Genomic DNA, 20,630 nt, shown 5'->3' on the forward strand with positions numbered 1-20,630 from the left:
AAGGGAGCTGCAGAACTCCCTTTTTGTCCACAGGAGCCCAGTCCCATGCACTTGAGAGTTGGGATGCAAGGTTAGACAAGACAGAAGCAATATCAGTCTGGTTTCCTTACTTTGTAGGGGGAAGAGATTTTTCTGTACATATAGATACAGCTTAGTTATTTCAGACAAACCTTGTCTGGAGGGAAGCATATACTGATAAAGCAGTGTTTCACAGCGTGAAAGAAGTACATGGACATTTTGGATACAAACTTTAAACTGAACAGCAGAAAAATGAAGTCATCTTCCTCTCTCTCAACAAATACAAGGAGTATATGGTGATACCAACAACAGACCTGGAGGAAGATGGCAATGAGAGCAGTCTAGAATCTAGACTGCAGGTTTAAGGGAAAAATCTCAGTTTAAGCTCTTGCCCTGTTTCAGGGGTTTATAAGGAGGAATCTTTGGGGTTTTCTCCTTCTCAAGCTGTAGAATGAGGAAAGTAGCTTTGCCTCAGAAGGCTGCTATGTGGACAAAGAGGAGTCTGAAGAGAGGCGAAACACACAGAGCCAGCTGAGCCATGTACTTTAGCACACCACAATAGTTCTGACAGAAGGCAGGTACAAGTCAAAATGGGAATGGTGGCTCTGCCACCACACCTGGAGGACAGAACACACGCACAAGGCGAGATGACAACTTGTAGTTTATTGGGATACTACAGTAAACAGCCTCTATCTCATTTCCACAGCTACAGTACCCTCTACTTAACTGCAATACATTTAATCAAGATGTTTCTTAGGGAACCCAATAAAGCTTGATGATGTTTAATGGCTGGGGCTTAATGGCTGGGTTGTTTAACTGGGCTCATAATTTTGATTAATTAAGATGCCTGCAGGTGTTGGAGTGGTATTAGCTTTGATGTTCAGAGGCAAAGGGGGTTTTGTATCCCCTTCAAAAGGATTTCTGTCAGTGCTAGTTCAGCAAACCAAAACTGCCTTCAAGCCCTTGCAGAAGAATGTTAACTCTCTCATAGCTGGCAGTAGCCCCCAGGTTTCTGGGAAGCTTGGCAGCCTTCATGTCCTTTTGACCAATTCCTCTCGGGATGATCTATAACAGTAAAACCAAACCCCAAACCCCAACCTTTTGGCATCCTCTGTCTATCTACTTAATAGGAAGAAAGAATGTGAGAGGATCTCCAGGGTGGTGATTGTGCATTCAGGCAACACACCCCATCACAACAGCAAAGTGCCCACCACCAAAGTGTTCCACCTCTATTGAAAACAGCAATAGAGCTTGTCCTTTTGAGCAGTGGAAAACACAAAGCCTGGCTTCTTATGAGTTTGTCTTCTCTGTTCATATACCCTAACACCTTGATTTCAGCTTCCCCCTGCCAGCCTACCTCCCTTTGCCTGCAGAAACTCCCCTATCCTGCTCTATCACCAACCTGCCAGCTCCCCCTCATGGAGTGTGGATGACCTACTGTAGCCTGTAGTGTACAGAGAGGCTGGCCAGAAGGTACATGTAATAACGCTAGTACTACCTAATAGGGAGTTTTAATTCGTGTTTCCCTATTCTGTTCAGCAGCAAACTGTCTTACAAAACATACCGACCTCAGGTTATTGTCTCTTCCATGCAGATAAAATGCCCCCAGCTTAGAAAAACAATATGGAGAAAATAGGACCTGGATACCAGTGCAGCATATGCTCATTCCCATAGGAAACAAATACAGGAGAGAAGCACAATGAACCAAAGTCATTGTTATTTCCAGTATCAAACACTGACATTAAATTAAACAGGACTTGATGATTAAGGCTTAGTAAATTGCTATGCCAACTATAAATGCATAATTACCTTATGGAGAGAGGACTGGAAGGAGGCTCAGAAAAGCAGAGTTACAGTGTGCTTTCCCACAGGCTGACTGAATGAATTTGGGCAAATGTTACTTTCAAGATCAATCTTCCACTTTTCTTGCAATTTGTATAAGAAATGCAAAATTGAAGCAGCATATTGTCTAGGGACCACAAAGACAACCCTTTTTCCAAGAAACAGCCTGTTTGGCAACCACAGGCAGTACAAACTGAGTCAGGAGGAATGATCTCAGCCTTTTCATACATCTGCATTGTTCCCCTCCACCACAGCTTTGTACAGTAAGAATAAGACATTCAAATGTAATCTATGGAAACTGAAGCAAATAGAAATTGGAGTAGCCACTTAGTGTTATCAGCATATTCAATAGCTTGTGATGAATCATAACCGAGCTACCTGCTTTCCAGGGCATTAACATTAAAGCAGAGGTTGGGTAGTATTATTCTGACCCAAAGAATGGGTCCACTTTTTAAGGATCGTGATGCAGTATATTCCAAACATACTGTGAATTCTGAAAATTCCTGACAGAACAGAAGAAAATACACCTGGAAACTCAATGGCAGTGTCTTCAGGCCCTCTTGGAGATTCCATCTTCTCATTACAACCTGCCACGTATTTAACTGCATGAGTACTGACTGCAACCTGGCTGGTCATGATTTTCTTCTACTACACCAAAAGAATGCAGGACCCAAACCTTTTTGTTTTTAAAGTGCTTACAAGCTTTTGGTTCAGTGTACCTAAAGTCCCTCAAAGTGCAAGGCCCTGCTTGTCCCCTCCACTTTGGTCATTGAGCAAATACTTTTGTTTCCTGCATGATCAGCAATGTTAAATGAATAGGTTTACCCAGCAGCTAGTAAGAGAAACATGTGGTTACCCAGCTCTGTAGCTCTAGATTGCGTTTGAAGGCCAAAGAAATGCTTTTGCCATATTTTAGCCCTGTAAGTGATGCTTTGTTATGCAAAGTTCCTCTTATCTCACCTTTAGGAAGTCTCTCACAACATAATATAGAGAAGGCAGACACAGAAATAAGTGGAATTGTTCATTAGAACATAGTCTTTATTAACCAAGAAAGATCACAAAAGTAGCTGGAGGGACAAAGGGTGAATGGTGACACGAAACCACCCGTTGTCAATATTTGTTAAAAAAGAAAACCACAAAAATTGAAACAAAACAAACAAACAAACAAACCTCCCAAAAACCCCAAACCAATAAAACCAAAACCGAAAGCTGAGCAGTTCAACAATCCAACTACATCTAGCTACCTTGTGCTGCCAGTGTAAAGGAGCTCCAGATGTGGATATGGATCCCTAAAGACCTCATCAAGTAGCTAAGAGGAGATTCATTGCAGACCAAGCAAGAATATTATCATTTGCAGGTCTTGAAGTACCAGTGTCATTGGCCAGAGCCCCGTTGTGCTGCTCATCAGCCATAACCACAAAAAAAAACCCTCTCTGGTTTACAGAATTGTAATCTCCCATTGCTGATTCACAGAGCCTGTATGAGACTGAAGGAAGCAGGACATTAGAGCAGCACTAGAGCTGGACAGCCTCAGCTTATACAGGCTATGGGTGCTATGTTACTCCTGACTTATTCAGTTTCTTCAGGGATATTCCCCCTGCACCATTCAAGGGAAACAATCTCCTGTTTCAGTCAGGTTTCACAAAGACTCCAAACTAAGAGATTACTTTCTGCAAACTTTCTCCATTTCTCTGTCCATCAACCAAAATTTATGAAATCAAACTCCCTCAATACTCTCAAGGTGACTTCCAAGGTCTCCTCTTCAGAGAGAAAACGAGCTTTCCCATTCTTGCTGTCCACACAGTAGGGGAGGTGCAGCAGCAGCTTTCTGTGAAAGAGGACACAGTGAATGTCAATGTCTCAGAACAGGTGAGCAGTTGAGATGGCACTGCAAGTTGCTCCTGCAATTTGTCATCAGTATACCAAGGAATGTTCTTTAGTATACCTTGTTCTTATGGCAGGTTGCGGACTTCCTGCAATACCTGGTGTGCAGCTATGCAGGACTGAAAGGTTTCCACACTATTCCTTTCTTTAGGCTGTGGCTATGACAAAAATTTGCAGTGATGGATTGGGGGCTCTCTCCACTGCTTTACTTTTGCACAGTGCTGCATTTTAAATGAAGAGGAAGGAAAAGCTGCCTTGGTAATGCTCTCCTGATGGCAAAAATCTGAATAATGCCTAAAACATGTCTTCAGGAGTTTGTCTTCTTTAGTAAAAAGAAATAACTGGTGCAGCCTGATTAGAGATTCTGGCCAGCCCAGATGCACAAAGGAAATGCCTACACTGCAAAGCAGAGTTCGGGTATGAGAATGCACTTATAGTTATGAAGCTCCTGGGATGTTAACCTACATTGAAGATTAATTCAGTGATCCCCTACTGGTGGCTCAGGGACATAGTACACAAAGAAAGGCTGGATCTTGGATTCAGGAGCTATTCCACAGTCTGTGGAATAAAAAAAAAGCCAGACATACAGCTTTTCCTAGAATGGCTGATCAGCCTTCTGTTTTGTATCCTTATGAGGATGTCTCAGTCCAGACCCATTCAATTCCTCTCATGCATGACAGTTCAAGCTTACTTGCTCATGCAGAATCTGGACTCTTTCCCCTCTTATCCCAGGCTTACATATTAACAATATGAATGACGGGCCAGTCTTGGACATCGACTCTATTGACAGTGCAAAGAGCAACAAGGACACCTTAGAGTCAAGAGATCTTCCCAGACAAATTTTATAAAGCCCGAAAAGTCAGATTGGGGATTACCTTAACCTGGGGTTCAAGTCATGCTGATTTTTTTCAGGTGTCTTGTAGAACCCATGGTTAAAAAATGTGCAGTCAAAACACCTTTGCACCACACCTACTGAAGGCAGCCAGTCGTTGTAGTCCTAAGAGGTCCTTAAAATCAGCTTGGCTTAGAATCAGCCCCAGGACTAGAGTTGGAAACAGTTCCTTTGAGCCCTCCTACACATCTGTGAGAGTACAGGATTTTTCAGGATGTAGAACTTGAAATCTTGTTTGTTTCTTTCATCCTGAGAAAACTTGCACTTACATTTGTGAAAGCAGCACTGGCTCAGCCTGTACCCAAGCAACCATTAGATTTACGGCAAACTTTTTATTTGCTAGGCTTGTGACTACAGACAGCTGGATACTAAGAAGATAATGGCAGATCTGAGTCACCAAAAAGATGGAATTGCAGAAGGAAAAGGATGCTGAGGTTTTCCTACATCTGCAGTATTGCATTAAACTACCTCTTTTAATATCTGTAGGTCTGCAAGTCCTGAACAGTTATTCCTCCTGACTTTCCAGTTTCAGAGCTAGCATTTCCAAACATTCTACTATTCCTGTTGCATCTTTGGGTTAAATCCAAGCAGGGGGTAATCAACTCGGCCTACTTCCGTCTGTGAGAAAAGTGGCTTTTCTATTGTTAGTCCACTAGGGGCAGAAGTTATTTGAGCCTAAATCCTTGAATTTATGCCTGCGCCTAGAATTTATTTGCAGGAAGCTATTCACATATGGATCTTACCACATTCCATTCAATGCAGCCTAGAGGGGATTAAGCTTGCTTATGAAAGCACTGTATTGTGAAGGAGAACTTAAATCAAAACACATGGGAATTATGTGGCAATCTTGGGGAGGGCAACTGCACACTGAGGAAGACTGAGAAGTCAGAGTATACCAGTCAGTTCGTTATCTTTGTAGGTGTGAAGTAGCCCCTATCAAAAAATAACAACTCAAAGGAAATATCTTCAGGAAAACCTTGTACAATTTCCATCTCTGCATCATGTCTGGATATGTCCACAATTTGGCTTTCAACTTCTGAAAATGTATCTGCACATTTTGACCATCTCCAGTTATATATTTGTCCAAATTCACATTTGCAAAGCAAACTACAACAAAGTCCTTCAAGACCATGGGGAGGTTTTTGCCAAACATTCTGGACCCTTGGAGCCTTGCTGTTTAAGTAGCCAAGATCTGTCTTAAAGCTGGCATCACAGATAAAGAAAAGTATCACAGATTCAAAGCTAGCCCACTATACAACAACTATGGTTGTTTTGTGTCTGTATCTATTTCCCATGTGCAATTAATAAACCAATCTTCAACTTTAGCTTTGCTTTCCATACAGCCTTTAGTTGAAGGCTTGGTTAAACCTCCTTTCAAACAAGATATTAACTGTACGCAATTGTGTTTCACTTACTTTTTGGGAGTTCGGAGGTCAAGAACCTTGTCCTGAATATCTAATGTGATGTCCGAGTTCTTTGTCTCTGGCAGTTTGATTTTAATCTGAAACGATGGGTAGAGGAAAAGCTATGATTAGATATATAGCTCTACAAGCCATAAAAGATCTCATCTTGCTGAATATTTTGATGCTAGTGTGAGAACAACATGGAGTAGTTGATTTCTAACAGGGAAAATATGACAGTGGTAAACATTGCTTTCAATAACTACATGATGTGTATTGATACCCTATTTTCTTCAAACTCCTGAGCTGCCAGTGTACTTGACAGGTATTCTACATCCAGCAAAACCCGTGGCTTTGTGTATTAGACAGTGTGCTTCTGCTAGAAAAATTCCTGAAGTTCAGGAAGCAGGGAACATCTTTGATCATGTAATAATGGGACAGGATCTGATACCTCTAATTTTAAAGAGTATCAGTATTGTAGCACTCTTCTAACTCACAAACCTTGTAATAAATGTAGACAGATGAAAACTGTCTCCTTCTCAAAACTGTACCCAAAATGAAACTTCATCTTAGAGCTACTTTTTATTTCCCTCATGTCTGTATGTGGCATTGCATTTGCACAGATTCTTTTGAGTACACTAGGTCCTTGAGGAGATACACATTAATCCCTCAGCTTAGCAAGTGTAAATATCATATACAAATGCTTGAAGAACTACACGAAAGTCCTACAAAGGCATCAATACAGCTTAGTGTTTGCATTCTGTCCCTCAAGAAAGTGTAAAGATTGAAAAGGGCAGAGAAAGATCACAAAGGGTTGGGAGATACAGGTTCATGCTCACCACTATATCTTCACAGCAGGCTGTGGAGTGGTCTTTCCTGCTCATCCCAAAGAAGACATCCTCTGTTCCCACACATTGTTTGAATAAAATCTCATACCTGGGAAAGAGAAGCCATTGCCTAAAACTACTGGAGAAGGGGCAGGAGACTAAAGGAGACTAATTCTCAGAGGGCTATAAATAACCTCATTGCATCATCTCTCCTCCTTTTCAGTCTCCCTTCAAGACTTCAATCCATCTGCACTGGATTTCTGTTCACAGCTACAAATGAGTTAGCTGGAAGGCTGGGGAGGATAATTCATTCCACCTTCCAAGGCTGTTTCTACTTCACTAACCAGCTTTTGCAGGATCAGGAAATTCATCCTAAGTGAATATGATATTTACCAACTAGTTAAACAGCCCTTGGGAAATGGATTTGAAAAGGATGCTGTTAATTACATGTGTTCTGTTCTGTCATTCAACATGCTCTTGCAGCCTGAGCATAACACTCTTTTGTCAGATTGTAATTGTTTTGCATTCAGCCAACATTTGTTTTCTTCCTCTCCACATCTACAAAGTCTAGAATCACATACTCACTTGCTCTTTATAATTAATGAATGAGGAAATACAAAGTAAATTTGTATTTAGAACATACATTACTCCTACTAAATTGAGCAAAAGAAGTGGAGTGAGTCACTTCTCTAAGAGTGTATGAAAAGTCTTTTAGATCTCCAGTGTTCATACGCATATGTAATAATTCCTAACTCAATGAGGAATCTGTCTAATAGCTCTGGGTGCATCTCTTTAGCCATCTGTTTTCCTTTTGGGCCATATTCCTTGATTCAATTTGATGAACTCTTACAAAAACTTATACTCTCTTTTCATAGCTGCAACACAGGACGTAATTCCTTGAGGCTGAAGCAGCAATGTCTTTTACCCATCAGGAAGGGAAAGGGTCAAAAAATGGCATGAGGAAAGCTTCTGTTGTGCCCACAATACAAAGAAGCATGCTCTATACATCGAAGGTGATAGCATCAAGAACAACTTCATCTAAAGCTATAGGTGAATGCCAAATCATTTTCAGATATGTTAAGTCTAAGTTCAGATTGGTCCTGGTCCTGTGTTTAGATCAGGAAATTGAACACCTCATGGCATGACTTACATGCAGAGAAATATGAGGATTCTGGACTACAAACTAGCATACAATGTGCAGCTTCAGAAGCTTCAGTCCATCTGCTCCAGCATTTATCACTCCAGGATATGGCATGAGAACACAATGATTAGAAATTCAAAGACTACTTTGTGGATTGACTGACCCTGAAGACTTTCTGACCTCTGCAGACTACAACTAACATGCTGGATTGTATCCCTTTCAAGAACATTTTTGTTATTGTCTCTCTATGAGCAAGGGAAAAGACCTGGGTTTTAGGCTGTCCCTTGACAGACTAGGATTGAATGACAAGATTTACAAGTTCAAAACTGCTTGCATAGCTTTCCTTCCTGTAGTACTTTTTCATAGAATCACAGATTGATTTGCATTGAAGGGACCTTAAAGCTCCTGCAGTTCCAACCCCCTGCCATGGGCAGGCACACCTTCCACTAGAGCAGCTTGCTGCAAGCCCCTGTGTCCAACCTGACCTTGAACACAGCCAGGAATGGGGCAGCCACAGCTTCTCTGGGTACCTGTGCCAGCGCCTCAGCACTCTCACGGGCAGGAACTTCTTCCTTATAGCCAATCTAAGTCTACCCTCTTTCAGTGTCTATTTGTCTCTGAAGAGCTTAATCCTTTGAAATGCAAACATAAGTTGGAGTACTTTATGAATTTGTGAGTATGAAAAATGAATGCATCTCAGTTGCCGCAGGAAAAGACAGCTATTTCACACAAATGGCATACTTGAAAGCCAGTAAATAGTTTCGGTGGCCTACTTCTCCTCCTAATCCGACTTCATACAAGTATGTGACACTGAAAGTAATGTTATAATGGGAAAAACCAACTCTATGTTTCTATTTATGAGATCAGAAAGTTTCCAAAGGAGAGGTTAGAAATCACTCCTCACATGTGGTTTTTAGATGCAACATTGATATCCTCCCTTTCTCCTTCCATGACACAAAGCTTTTCAGATGGCTGTCTCACTCAAATGCAGTCAAAGCTGTTTAACTTCTATTTCCATCAATGTTATGCAAAGCCCAGGCAGGCAGTCTCAGCTCACTTACTCTGGCTGTTCTCTAGGGTCCCAGGTATCATGATATTCAGATCCTTCTGGGACCTCCTCTGTATTCCAAATAGTTTTATTGTTTTCAGATTTCACCTGAAAAGTACCTGTCAGTGATGAGAAAAAAAAACCCACACTGAATTTTGGATTGGTTTTGCTCCTCTAGGTTTGCTGAAAACTTTGATTTCTTTAGGCTTTAGAAAAGTCTTTCTATTAGAAGCATTCTAGCAAATGTTTACAGTCTTCTTCACCTCAGTATCTTATGAATGAGAATATGCAGAGGGAGAATGTTTTCCTTTCCTTTAAATCTCCTTTACCCAGCCTCTCTATCAAAGAAATCTTCCTTTCAGGCATAAAACATCTTGCACTTCAAAATGGGTAAAGTGGAGAAATATGAAATAACCTTCCCCAAGCCCCCAAATATGGAATTTTTTAAGTGAGCAGAGACATTTACAAAAGGACCTCCTCCTCACATAGAAATCCACTTCCTCCCATTAAATACTGGGCACAGCCCTCATAAGGTACTGAAGACACATGAAAGTTCACAGGCAGAATACTATGGTTTATGCTTGTCTCACATGGAAAAACATTTTCTGGTAAGCTGATAAATCTGTAACTTGAACGGTTTTAGAGTGGAATCACAAGCAAAAATACTCTGTTAGATTTGCCACAATTCCTTTCCTGCTGCACTCATCCTGGTCCTTGTTGACCTTTCTTATGACTCATAACTAAGCTGCCCAATAATGTGATTAGTTCCAGAAGAACTTTACATTACAGCTCGTGACCAGGCTGTGTTCTGTACTCTGTTTATCATTGCCACTTGAGGCTGCTGTGCTCTAGAGTTACCTTTTCTGCTTCTCTTGGTATAATTTGCTGTTAAGCTTTCAGGACAAGAAGGTGTAATTGTAAACATGTAATGCTATTTCCATCTCAGAGCTCAGTGAGCGCTCACAGTGAGGCAAGCCCACCAGTGATGGTAACTCACTTCAGCTGTTACAGTCTGCTAGTATGGGGCTGAATGCTAAAACATACAAACACTCCTCCTTACCAGTGCTCTCTTTCTTTACTGGTCCAATAGTACCAGGAGTCATGGCATTAACAGAAGAGCGCAGCTGCAAAACAAAAGGCAAATGGAACTTGAATCAATTCTCTTAGAGCCCAGCTCAGTAACCACAATAATGTCACTAAGTATAAAGTGTTATCTGAGGTCAAACAAATGCCTACTGGAACCCAAAAAAACCATTATGCCACAATTTTGTGACTGAACCACTGAACGTTCTCTCTTCTTCACTCTCACCCAGAAGAACGGGACCTCAACACACTGTGTTTAAGCAGGACTCCCAGAGCACAGCACTGCAGACAGAGGTGCTTTCTGAGTATTACTTTGAGAAAGTTGGGGCTGTTCAGCCTGGAGAAGAGAAGGCTGCATGGAGACCTCAGAGCAGCCTTCCAGTATTTGAAGGGGGCCTGCAAGGATGCTGGAGAGGGACTCTTCATTAGGGACTGTAGTGACAGGACAAGGGGTAATGGGTTAAAACTTAAACAGGGGAAGTTTAGATTGGATATAAAGAAGTTCTTTACTGTGAGGGTGGTGAGGCACTGGAATGGGTTGCCCAGGGAAGTTGTGAATGCTCCATCCCTGGCAGTGTTCAAGGCCAGGCTGGACAGAGCCTTGGGTGACATGGTATAGTGTGAGGCATCCCTGCCCATGGCAGAGAGTTGGAACTGGATGATCTTAAGGTCCTTTCCATCCCAACCCATTCTATGACTCTATGGCACATTGGCAAAGTTTCCATGCTTTGCCTGCCATGAAGACATTGCAGGAAGCCAAGGGTGCTACATGAAAGACCCATCACAGCGTTCAGATTACTTTTGACAGTAGAGATCATGAGAAGCAACAACATTTTCCTCTAATTACAAATCAATTTAGTGCTAATAGGCCAGTGTGAGGCATTCTCTATATATGAAGGTTCCTTGGTTTGATAAGAGTGCCTCATATGCACAGAACACTAAATTAAATCAAAATAAAGATTTCAATTTACCCAGATTGACTCACATTTAATTGACATCCCGGTGGTAATTGCCATTTCTCTCTCTGAAGTGTCATTCATTTCATTAATAAGATGTAAACAAATCCTTTTAAAATCAAGATGTTTACTGCGAAGATGCACAGCCAACAATGCTAGCTTTAAAAAGCAGGCATTAAACAGCTGAAGGGCACTTAGCAATGAAGGCCCACATCTATCACCTACCAAATGGAAGCTTCAAGGGACGTGCACCCCTTTTATCCCCAATACTACCACCATTGCCACTCCTGCTGCAACTGAAGCAGTTGTGTGGTGCAGGAACAATGTACATTTTCCCTAAGGTGCAACTTTCATCTAGTCCTGAGATGGACAGGTATAGAAGAATGGAAAGATATTTCTCTCCTTAATCATTCAGGTCATCCACTTTAGAAGAATTAGGGACCCTTCCCTCTTTAACAATAATCAATGTATCTAACGTACTCCAGTGATCAATGATATCTACAGTCCTCCAGCACCTGACACAGGATCAGAACACTCACAGTCACCTCTGGGTATTTCAGCCTTGCACAGAAGTTGAGCATCAACCTTTTCCCTTTGTATGAACCTTTTACCGCATTGCCTTCATCTCTGGCAGACTTCAGAGGAAAGCAAGGTAATGTATAAAGTAACTGAAGCTTTTTCAACTACATGTTCTCATTTCCTGAGGGAAGGCCCGAAGGCTGGAAACTTAAATCTCCCTCCCATTTTGTAGTCTCCATCTCTCCTTGTTTTCCTGGGGCAGCTTCTGTGCTCTCTCCCCCAAGAGGTTGTTACCATAAAAGTACCTTCTGGCTGTTTCAGTCTAAACCCTTCTAAGGGTCTCATTCTCTTTTTACTCACTCTGGGCAAAGGAGAGATTTGCTTCTCCCCAGTCACCAGGGTTGGGCTATGGAGCAATATGTAAACCACAACATTTCTTCTGAAAGACTCACCACATCTTCACCATCATCATCATCATCCTCTGGAGCATCGCAAAGCAGTTTAGCAAGGAACTGCAGAGAAGAGGCTGAGGAAACACTGTCCATGTCAGTACCCACTGCTCACCTATGCTGGAAAAACAAATACCAGACAAAGAGAGAACAAACTGTGCTCTGTACTGTCCGCAGGGTGGAATGCTCCTCTTGTGTGTTCTGGAAGAATAAAGTTTAGCCAAAACCTTACCTGTGTGGTATCAGAACACGGATAATACACACAGCCTGTCCAACCTGTGCTCAGGTCACAGGCTCTCTTGCTATATCGGCATCAACCACAATCACAGCCCAAGCTCTGCAGTGATTCCTGGCTGTGACAGACCCTACATCAACACGGGTATGCAGCTGCTACAGGACGAGGGCATTCGCCGCGGGGGTCCCGGCCCGGCCTCCAGCGGCCGCAGCACCCAAAGGCCCCGGTGCCGCCGCTCCGGGGCTACAACCGGCGGCGTCCCCCGTCACCGTAGCAACGGGACGCCGCTGACTCACCCCGCCCCCTCAGGCCAGGCCAGCCAATCGGAGCGCGCCACCCTCGAGCGGCGGAGGAACGAGCCAATCGCTGCCGCCGGCGGGAAGCCCCGGAAGGTGGTTGGGGGGCGCGAGAGAGGGGCGGGCGCAGTGCGACGGTGCCGTGCGTCATCGGAGCGCGCGGCGGGCGGTGGTGCAGGCGTGGTGCCGCTGCTCGGTCCCGGTCCCGGTCCGTGCTGCCGGCGCCGCCATGAGCCAGTTCAGCTTCGGGACGGGCGGCGGCTTCACTCTGGGCACGCCGAGCACCGCCGCCACCACGGCCGCGAGCGGCTTCTCCTTCTCGTCATCCACGCCCGCGCCCTCGGGGGGCTTCAGCTTCGGGAGCGCGGCGCAGCCGGCCGGCAGCAGCCAGCCCTCCGGGCTGTTCTCCTTCAGCAGGCCGGCGGCCACGGCCGCGCAGCCCGCCGGCTTCAGCTTCGGGACGGCGGCCACGAGCAGCGCGGCTCCGGCAGCGAGCGTGTTCCAGCTGGGGTGAGAGGCCCGGGGCGGCGGGGCAGGGGCGGGCACCCCTTGGTGCTCTGCAGTGATCTGAAAGTGACTCAGGGAGGCGAGCCTGTAGATCAGTTATGGAGCGTCAGGATAAAAAAGCTTTACAGGGGGTTGCAAATGGCAGGAGCTGCAATATAGTCGTTATTGAATCTGAAACACAAGCCTGGTCACGTGTCTGTATTTTGTATGTTGGTTTCTGCTATCAGGAAGTGGCGAGTAAGAAACCTGACTCAGTATTTCATTGAAAGTATATCACAGAATCATGGGATAGAACCATAGAATGGTTTGGGTTGGAAAGGACCTTAAGATCATTCAGTTCCAACCCTCCTGCCATGGGCAGGGACACCTCACACTAAACCAGGGCACCCAAGGCTCTGTCCAACCTGGCCTTGAACACTGCCAGGGATGGAGCATTCACAACCTCCCTGGGAAACCCATTCCAGTGCCTCACCACCTTTACAGTAAAGAAACTTTCTTATATCTAACCTGAACTTCCCCTGTTTAAGTTTGAACCCATTACCCCTTGTCCTATCACTACAGTCCCTAATGAAGAGTCCCTCTCCAGCATCCTTGTAGGCCCCCTTCAAATACTGGGAGGCTGCTCTGAGGTCTCCACGCAGCCTTCTCTTCTCCAAGCTGAACAGCCCACACTTTTTCTCAGACTATCTTCATATGGGAGTTGCTCCAGCCCCTGATCATCCTCGTGGCCTCCTCTGGACTTGTTCCAGCAGTTCCATGTCCTTTTTATGTTGAAGACATCAGAACCGTACACAATACTCCAAATGAAGTCTCATGAGATCTCTAATAGATGGTCTCCCTTCCTGTCTTTTCTAGGTCAAATGCACCCAAATTAAGCTTTGGAGGCACTGCTGCAACTCCAGCCACGGGAATCACAGGGGGCTTTGCGTTTGGTAGCTCGGCACCGACCAGCACGCCCTCAAGTCAAGCAGCAGCTCCTTCTGGCTTTACGTTTGGAACCCCTGGCACAAGCACCACAGCTCAGTCTGGGACAACTGCAGGGTTTACCTTCTCCAGCGGCACCACGACTCAGGCCGGAGCAGCCAACCCGAGCATCGGTGCTGCAGCGCCGCAGACGGCGCCCATGGGGCTGAGCTTTGGAGCAGCACCAGCAGCTGCTGCCACCACTGCTGCCACCTTGGGAGCTGCAACCCAGTCTGCAGCCCCCTTCAGCCTTGGGGGGCAGAGCACAGGTGAGTCCTGGCCTTGGGATGGCTGCTGTAGTCAGGAATCCTGTCAGCAGGGAGGGCAGCTGGGGAGGTTCCTCAGCCTCTGCTTCTGCCCGTGTGCAACAGAGCGAGTGGCTTTTATACCTTTGTTGCTTGTAATGTGACTGTTGCTGTGGTCAGTGGAAGCTACAGTGTGTCTGTTGTAAAAGGTCTGTCTTCTCCTTTGCCTATGCCACTTGTTCCAGGCCTGAACTTTGGGTCATTAACTTCCACTGCAGCCAGTAGTGCACCGACGGCAACACTGACGACAAGTACCAGCTCGGGACCCGCTCTGTCTTTTGGAGCCAAAGTTGGAGGTAGGAAGTGATTTTGTGGAATAATTCCTGAAGGCTTTGTGAATCTTCTGTTCCTTGTGGGAATAGTTTTCTAAACTGGACTCTGGAAATGGGCTGGAAGTGTTTGTTACTGTGAATTTGCAGTGGCATAAGTGTAGCAGAGGGTGCAGGTGTAATTTGAGAAAACTGAGGTTTTTCCACCTCAAAAAGTACCTTAAAATTCTTTCACCCATAAAAAATGTGGTATAGATGGGCAATTTTGTGTCCCTTTCTGAACATGAGTCTTCTGAAAAGGGTGAGAGCATGATGTGGTTTGGTTGTACAAGGTGGATGCTTTTTCTGTTTGTAGTAACGTCCACATCTGCTACAACTGCCTCTACCAGCACAACCTCTGTTCTTGGCTCAACGGGGCCAACTTTGTTTGCATCTGTAGCAAGTTCTTCAGCCCCAGCATCATCCACCACCACAGGCCTCTCACGTAAGTCCCAATATATAGATGTTATCAGATGTGGCAATCGACATCCTTGTCTTTAAATTGGAGAGACATCAATTTGATAGGTGGACCACTCAGTGGATAAAGAACTGGCTGGATGGCTGCACGCAGAGAGTTGTGGTCAATGGCTCATTGTTGGGTGGAGACCAGTAACGAGTGGTGTCCATCAGGGGTTGGTGTTGGGACCGGTCTTGTTCAACATCTTCATCACTGACATAGACAGTGGGATTGAGTGCGCCCTCAGCACGTGGCTCTAACATTTAGCAGCTCACCAGTTTTCTGTTGACCCCAAGCTGTGTGGTACCATATATAGTCGGTTGATACCCTGGAGGGAAGGAATGCCATCCAGAGGGACCTTGACACACTTGTGAGGTGGGCTGATGCCAACCTTATGTAGTTTAACCATGCCAAGTGCAGGGTCCTACACCTGGGTCAGAGCAATCCCAGGCACACCTACAGGTTGGGCAAAGAAAAGATTCAGAGCAGCCCTGTGGAGAAGGACTTGGGGGTGTTGATCTATGAGAAACTGAACATGAACCAGCTTCAGTGTGTGCTCGCAGCCCAGAAAGCAACCGTATCCCTGGCTGCATCAAAAGGAGCTTAAACAGCAGGTCGAAGGAGGTGATCCTGCCCCTCTACTCTGCTCTTGTGAGACCTCACCTGGAGCACTGTGTGCAGTTCTGGTGTCCTCAACATAAAAAGGACATGGAACTGTTGGAACAAGTCCAGAGGAGGCCATGAGGATGATCAGGGGACAGGAGCACCTCCTGTATGAAGACAGGCTGAGAGAGTTGGGGCTGTTCAGCCTGGAGAAGAGAAGGCTGCGTGGAGACCTCATAACAGCCTTCCAGTATTTGAAGGGGGCTATAGGGATGCTGGAGAGGGACTCTTTGTTAGGGACTGTAGTGATAGGACAAGGGGTAGCAGGTTAAAACTTAAGCAGGCAGGGTAGAGCTTTTCAAAGGGGCACTGCATTTAATGGGTTCCACAAACTCTTCATGTTGTCTTCTGTTTACAGTTGGTGCCCCTTCCACTGGGACAGCCAGTCTTGGGACGCTTGGGTTTGGGTTAAAAGCTCCTGGAACAACAAGTGCTGCCACAACAAGCACTGCCACTGGTAAGGACTGGATGCAGAAGGTAGCTGAGGTGAAGGAAGCCTGACTTCAGTGCTGTGTAGTTGCATGAAGGACACATGGGCATTGATGATCTAGAAAAGTAAACAGATTAGCTCTTCCTAATTTTGTGTTTGTTTCTGATCCCTTCAGAGGGGCCTGATTGAGCTCACACAGCACTGTGCTTTAGAAGTGCACATTAGACCTGTTCTGTTTGATGGCAGATGTGTCCTCTTGCTTGACTCGAATCTCTTCTTTCAGGCACCACCACTGCTTCTGGCTTTGCTTTGAATCTTAAGCCATTAACTACAACTGGTGCCACTGGAGCTGTGACTTCTACAGCTGCCATCACCACAACAACAAGCACCAGGTGAGTAATGTGGTACAAGTGACTGTGTCCTGATGAGGACAAGAGGCAATATCAGTGCTGGCACCTGGTGGGGCAGGGGGAGTGGAGCAGTGCCATGTTTATGTGTTGGGTTTTGATCCTGTGTTCTGCACTGTCCCACACTTGCTCTCAGTGCGCCTCCAGTGATGACCTATGCCCAGCTGGAGAGTTTGATAAATAAGTGGAGTCTGGAACTGGAAGACCAGGAGAAACACTTTCTCCATCAAGCTACACAAGTTAATGCCTGGGATCAGATGCTGATAGAGAATGGAGAGAAGGTAAAGTGACATCCAATGCAACTCAGCTTTGCTTGGTTAGATCCTTAAAAGCCTTCAGTGTTTTAGGTGCCAGTGTGAATTATATCTATGTGCTCGTGGTATGTCTGTTCTGGTTGATAGATGTTGATGCTTGGAAGTCTGTTCTGTGAGTTTAGACTCTGGTAACTGTTATCTTGTTGTTATCTGTTGTTCAGGTTTTGGTCTGTAAATCTTTATGTAACTGTTTCTTGTAGACATTTGTATTGTGCTGGCTTTCTCAGTTCCATTCAGTCTCTTTTTAATTCTTGAGCTGATTTTGGATTTTCGTAATATAATTGGTTGTTGTATTTCAGATTTCTTCATTGCACAGAGAAGTAGAGAAAGTGAAGCTTGATCAGAAGAGGTATGACACTGTGAATGCTTGAAATTATGCAGAGAAGAAACACAACCTTCTTGTGTTGTGGAACGGCAGATGTAGAAGGTACATGAGCTGTAAGTAGTGTGGTAAACATTTTGTCTTTTCAGACTGGATCAGGAACTGGACTTCATCCTGTCCCAGCAGAAGGAGCTTGAAGACTTGTTGACCCCTCTGGAGGAGTCTGTGAAGGAGCAGAGTGGGACCATTTACTTGCAGCACGCAGATGAAGAGCGGGAGAGGACGTAAGACACAAATCTGTGTTGGACATGTGCTGAGCAGACTAGTGTGGTGATCAGTCAGCAGGAAGTAGAGCTGGGATGTGTGACAGCACTGATCTGTCAGAGGCCTTTGTCAGTCATGTAACCCTGTTTTCTGCATGGCAACTTAGATTTTAGGCATTAGAAACGGGGAAATGTGGCTGGAAGCCCTTGAATCATCATGAAAATATCTTTGGGTGTTGTTGTCTAATCAGCTGTCTGGGAACAGGTTACTAATTTGGGCATAATCTCTGAAAATTAATCATTATTTAGTAATTGAAGGGATGAGAGCAGAATGCGCTAAGTGGGGCTCAGACATCCTTGTTAGCCTTAAGTGTTGAATCCTAGCAGGGTAATTATAAGAAATGTTGGCTCAAGAGAGATAAGTATTTGGGAATCCAGTCTAATTAATTCCTTCATTTCTGACAAGACCATCCAGAAAGCCCTCCAGACTGTTGCTTGTCTGTCTCCATGTATATATCCAGAGAGAAGGAGTTCTGAAGTTACCTCGTGTGTGTGCCATGGTGTCTCTCAAGGTGCTGTTCCCACATGTCTGCCAGCATTGCTTGAAAGGTGTGACTGGGAGCAGGTCTTCTAATGTTCGCTTGAAATATTCTGACCTTTCTTCTTGTGTGTTTTGCAGTTATAAACTGGCTGAAAACATAGATGCTCAGCTGAAGCGCATGGCACAAGATCTGAAGGACATCATTGAGCACTTGAATACATCAGGAGGCCCAGCAGATACGAGTGACCCGGTAAATCCAAGCTTTATTCTGTCTATGTTAGTGAAAGACAGAGGAAATTTAAACCATTTTAACTCTTTATCCACTTTTAGATACTTGCCTGCCTGCAGTTTTAACCTGGGAAGGGTGTTTTGTTTTGCTTGGATTGGTTCTCTTGTCATAAATCTGGCATTATAACACAGCACAACCAGCCTGACATGCATAGTTGCTCTGCAGTTCTATGACTAGGTTTCAAAGTACCTCATTCTGTAGGAACCCTGGTTATTTGTTTGATGTCTTACTTTTGCCAAGATGACAGCTTGTTTCAGAGGTAGCCCTTAACCTTGATGTGAATTACAGCTCTTTCTGATTTGTATTACATTGATCTTGATGCTCTTTGTAGTTTTACTGAGAAGCTTGCTTATATTTTGCCCACTAAAAATTTCCTTTCACTGTTGCAGACTGAGTTTTTCCCATTCCTTTTTATTTTTGCCATCTCAGGCCTAAGGTGGTGAATGTGGTTGCTGGGTCTGAATTGGAATAAACCGAATCCACAGGCACTGAACCAGTCTCTTTTCCTGATGGTAAAGAGAAGAAAGTTGCTGCACAGACTTCCCTGGGGCAGTGGCTGCTAAGTTAGCAGGGCTGTACATGTGGGACTCTGGGTTGCATGGTGTTCCAAAGGCAGGGACAGGGAGTCTGTGTCTTTTACTGCTCCTAGTTTTTATGTAGTGTAAGAAATGACTTGCACCTTCTCTTTGTGCTCAGCTTCAGCAGATCTGTAAGATCCTGAATGCTCACATGGATTCATTGCAGTGGATTGACCAGAACTCAGGTGAGAGTTGTCCTGCAGCTTTTTGGGAATGTAAATAGAAAGCAGGTGTCGCAAAAAGGACAGATTGAAATGCATCAGTGCAAAGCGGAGAACTGAAAACCTGGTGCTTTGTTCTGTCAAATTAAGGTTAAATATTTCAACTTCTAGAATATTGTGGGGTTTCTCTTTGGAATTGATTTTTCACTGATGCCGGCAGCCACATGGGGGCATGGCAGAATAAAGCAGAGCTTCTCTCAGCAGCCCCAGATTGCACTGCCTGCAGTGCTGTGAAAGTGCTCACACTTCAGTTCTGTCAAGCAAAGAGTAAATATTTCAATTTCTAAAATGTGGAGTTTCCATTTGGAATAGGAAAATTGGTGTGTGATTGTGTGTGTGCTGCTTGGGTGAAAGCAGGCACACTAGTGTCCCTTTTAAACAGTATGACTGGCTTCAATCAGGGTTGAATTTGTCCTTTTCCTCCAGAACGTGTATGCTAACTTCCACATTCCAAACATGCCTTTATCTGGAAATCTGGTGCAGCTCCTGTGGATCAGAATTGACTTTACGGAATGTGTGCTTTGTGTTGTGTTTTCCTCCTCTGTGCACTCAAGGCTGAGAGACTCTCAAAATGGCAATGTTTTCTTTCTCCTTCTGTGCAGGGTTGTGTTTTAGGGTGGTTCTAAGGTTAATCTCTTGTTTCTCCCACAGCTGTGTTGCAGAGGAAGGTAGAAGAGGTGACAAAGGTTTGTGAGAGCCGCCGCAAGGAGCAAGAGCGCAGTTTTCGGATCACATTTGATTGAATCACTCAAAGTTTGATGAGTCAACCTAAAATCTCCACAGAAAAGAGGTTTTTGGGGACCTAGGTCTCAGATCATTACGTGGGTTTCTTTTCTTGCAGTAAAATGTGTTGTTTGTTCCAGAGCCAGTCTTTGCAGTGTCTGTCTGGAACTCACCCACTCCAGTCTGGGACTGCATGAGGTTTGTGCAGCAAGTCTGTGCTCTTTGTTCTTTGTAACTGCCTGCAGAGTGGTGAGAAACACAAATGCTGCCCCTGAAGGGCTTAAGCAGTAGGTGACTCCTTGGCTGAGCCCTCCAGTACTGCAGTGTAACCTGGGTATGGTCAAGTGGGACTTGATCGTTTATTCAGGACCTTAGAGAGAAGATTTAATGAAGAGGTGTCCTTGGAAGGAGCTGCAGCAGTCTGAGACTCGATCCTGTTACTGCTGGGTGGAGTTTGTGTTCGTATTGGGTGTGCTTCCACTGGTGAAAGTGGGCCTTGTTTTCTGTACTCTGACAGTAACCTGCTTTTGTGCTGGTACCTGTAAGCAGCATTTCTATACAATTAAAAATGACTAGATGTGCCAGTAGAGCAATGGTATTTGTGTGGTGATTTGTGGTGCAGCTGGCTCAGGAAAGAGCCTGGTCAATGAGTCTGCTGTAAGGCTTTGAACCAGACATCGTCCTGTCGCTGTGGATGATAATGCATATTCCAATGCATTCTTACTAATAGAAGGGAGTGAAGGATCAGG

At 44.8% G+C, this 20,630-nt stretch overlaps 4 protein-coding genes across 7 annotated transcripts in view; 3 read left to right on the top strand and 1 right to left on the bottom strand.

Annotated features, from left to right (window-relative positions):
• Positions 1–20,630, top strand: part of PRRG3 (proline rich and Gla domain 3) — a 116,612-nt gene that overhangs the window by 63,044 nt on the left and 32,938 nt on the right. The window contains exon 1 of one of the 3 annotated variants that reach the window (XM_062640533.1): positions 12,810–12,822. The exons of the other annotated variants lie outside the window; for them this stretch is intronic. The gene's annotated coding sequence lies outside the window, so the exon portion shown is untranslated. Of the gene's footprint in view, positions 1–12,809; positions 12,823–20,630 lie in introns of those variants that run through there. 3 annotated transcript variants of the gene reach the window in all.
• The window catches only part of RBM41 (RNA binding motif protein 41), a 54,527-nt gene that overhangs the window by 27,083 nt on the left and 6,814 nt on the right, over positions 1–20,630 (top strand). The window lies entirely within an intron of this gene.
• DNAAF6 (dynein axonemal assembly factor 6) lies at positions 3,189–12,459 on the bottom strand. Of its 2 annotated transcripts, XM_062640537.1 has the most exons (7): positions 12,292–12,459; positions 12,063–12,179; positions 10,113–10,176; positions 9,066–9,171; positions 6,876–6,972; positions 6,052–6,137; positions 3,189–3,688 (listed from the first exon to the last, which is right to left on the bottom strand). In XM_062640537.1, exons 2-7 carry the CDS (start codon positions 12,153–12,155, stop codon positions 3,559–3,561), a joined length of 576 nt encoding a protein of 191 aa, XP_062496521.1. In that variant the 5' UTR covers positions 12,156–12,179; positions 12,292–12,459; the 3' UTR covers positions 3,189–3,558. The 2 variants fall into 2 exon arrangements, with proteins under 2 accessions (XP_062496521.1, XP_062496520.1); XM_062640536.1 differs by lacking the exon at positions 12,063–12,179 and having other exon boundaries at positions 12,292–12,458.
• NUP62CL (nucleoporin 62 C-terminal like) lies at positions 12,792–20,470 on the top strand. Its single transcript, XM_062640520.1, has 12 exons — positions 12,792–13,100; positions 13,953–14,329; positions 14,551–14,661; positions 14,990–15,118; positions 16,152–16,250; positions 16,507–16,615; positions 16,767–16,911; positions 17,244–17,293; positions 17,416–17,550; positions 18,209–18,320; positions 19,056–19,122; positions 19,810–20,470. Exons 1-12 carry the CDS (start codon positions 12,820–12,822, stop codon positions 19,899–19,901), a joined length of 1,707 nt encoding a protein of 568 aa, XP_062496504.1. The 5' UTR covers positions 12,792–12,819; the 3' UTR covers positions 19,902–20,470.

The sequence above is a fragment of the Pezoporus occidentalis genome, unplaced genomic scaffold, assembly GCF_034315485.1.
Source record: "Pezoporus occidentalis ecotype Australia unplaced genomic scaffold, CSIRO_AGI_Poc_V1 ctg65, whole genome shotgun sequence".
Classification (NCBI taxonomy): Eukaryota; Metazoa; Chordata; class Aves; order Psittaciformes; family Psittacidae; genus Pezoporus; species Pezoporus occidentalis.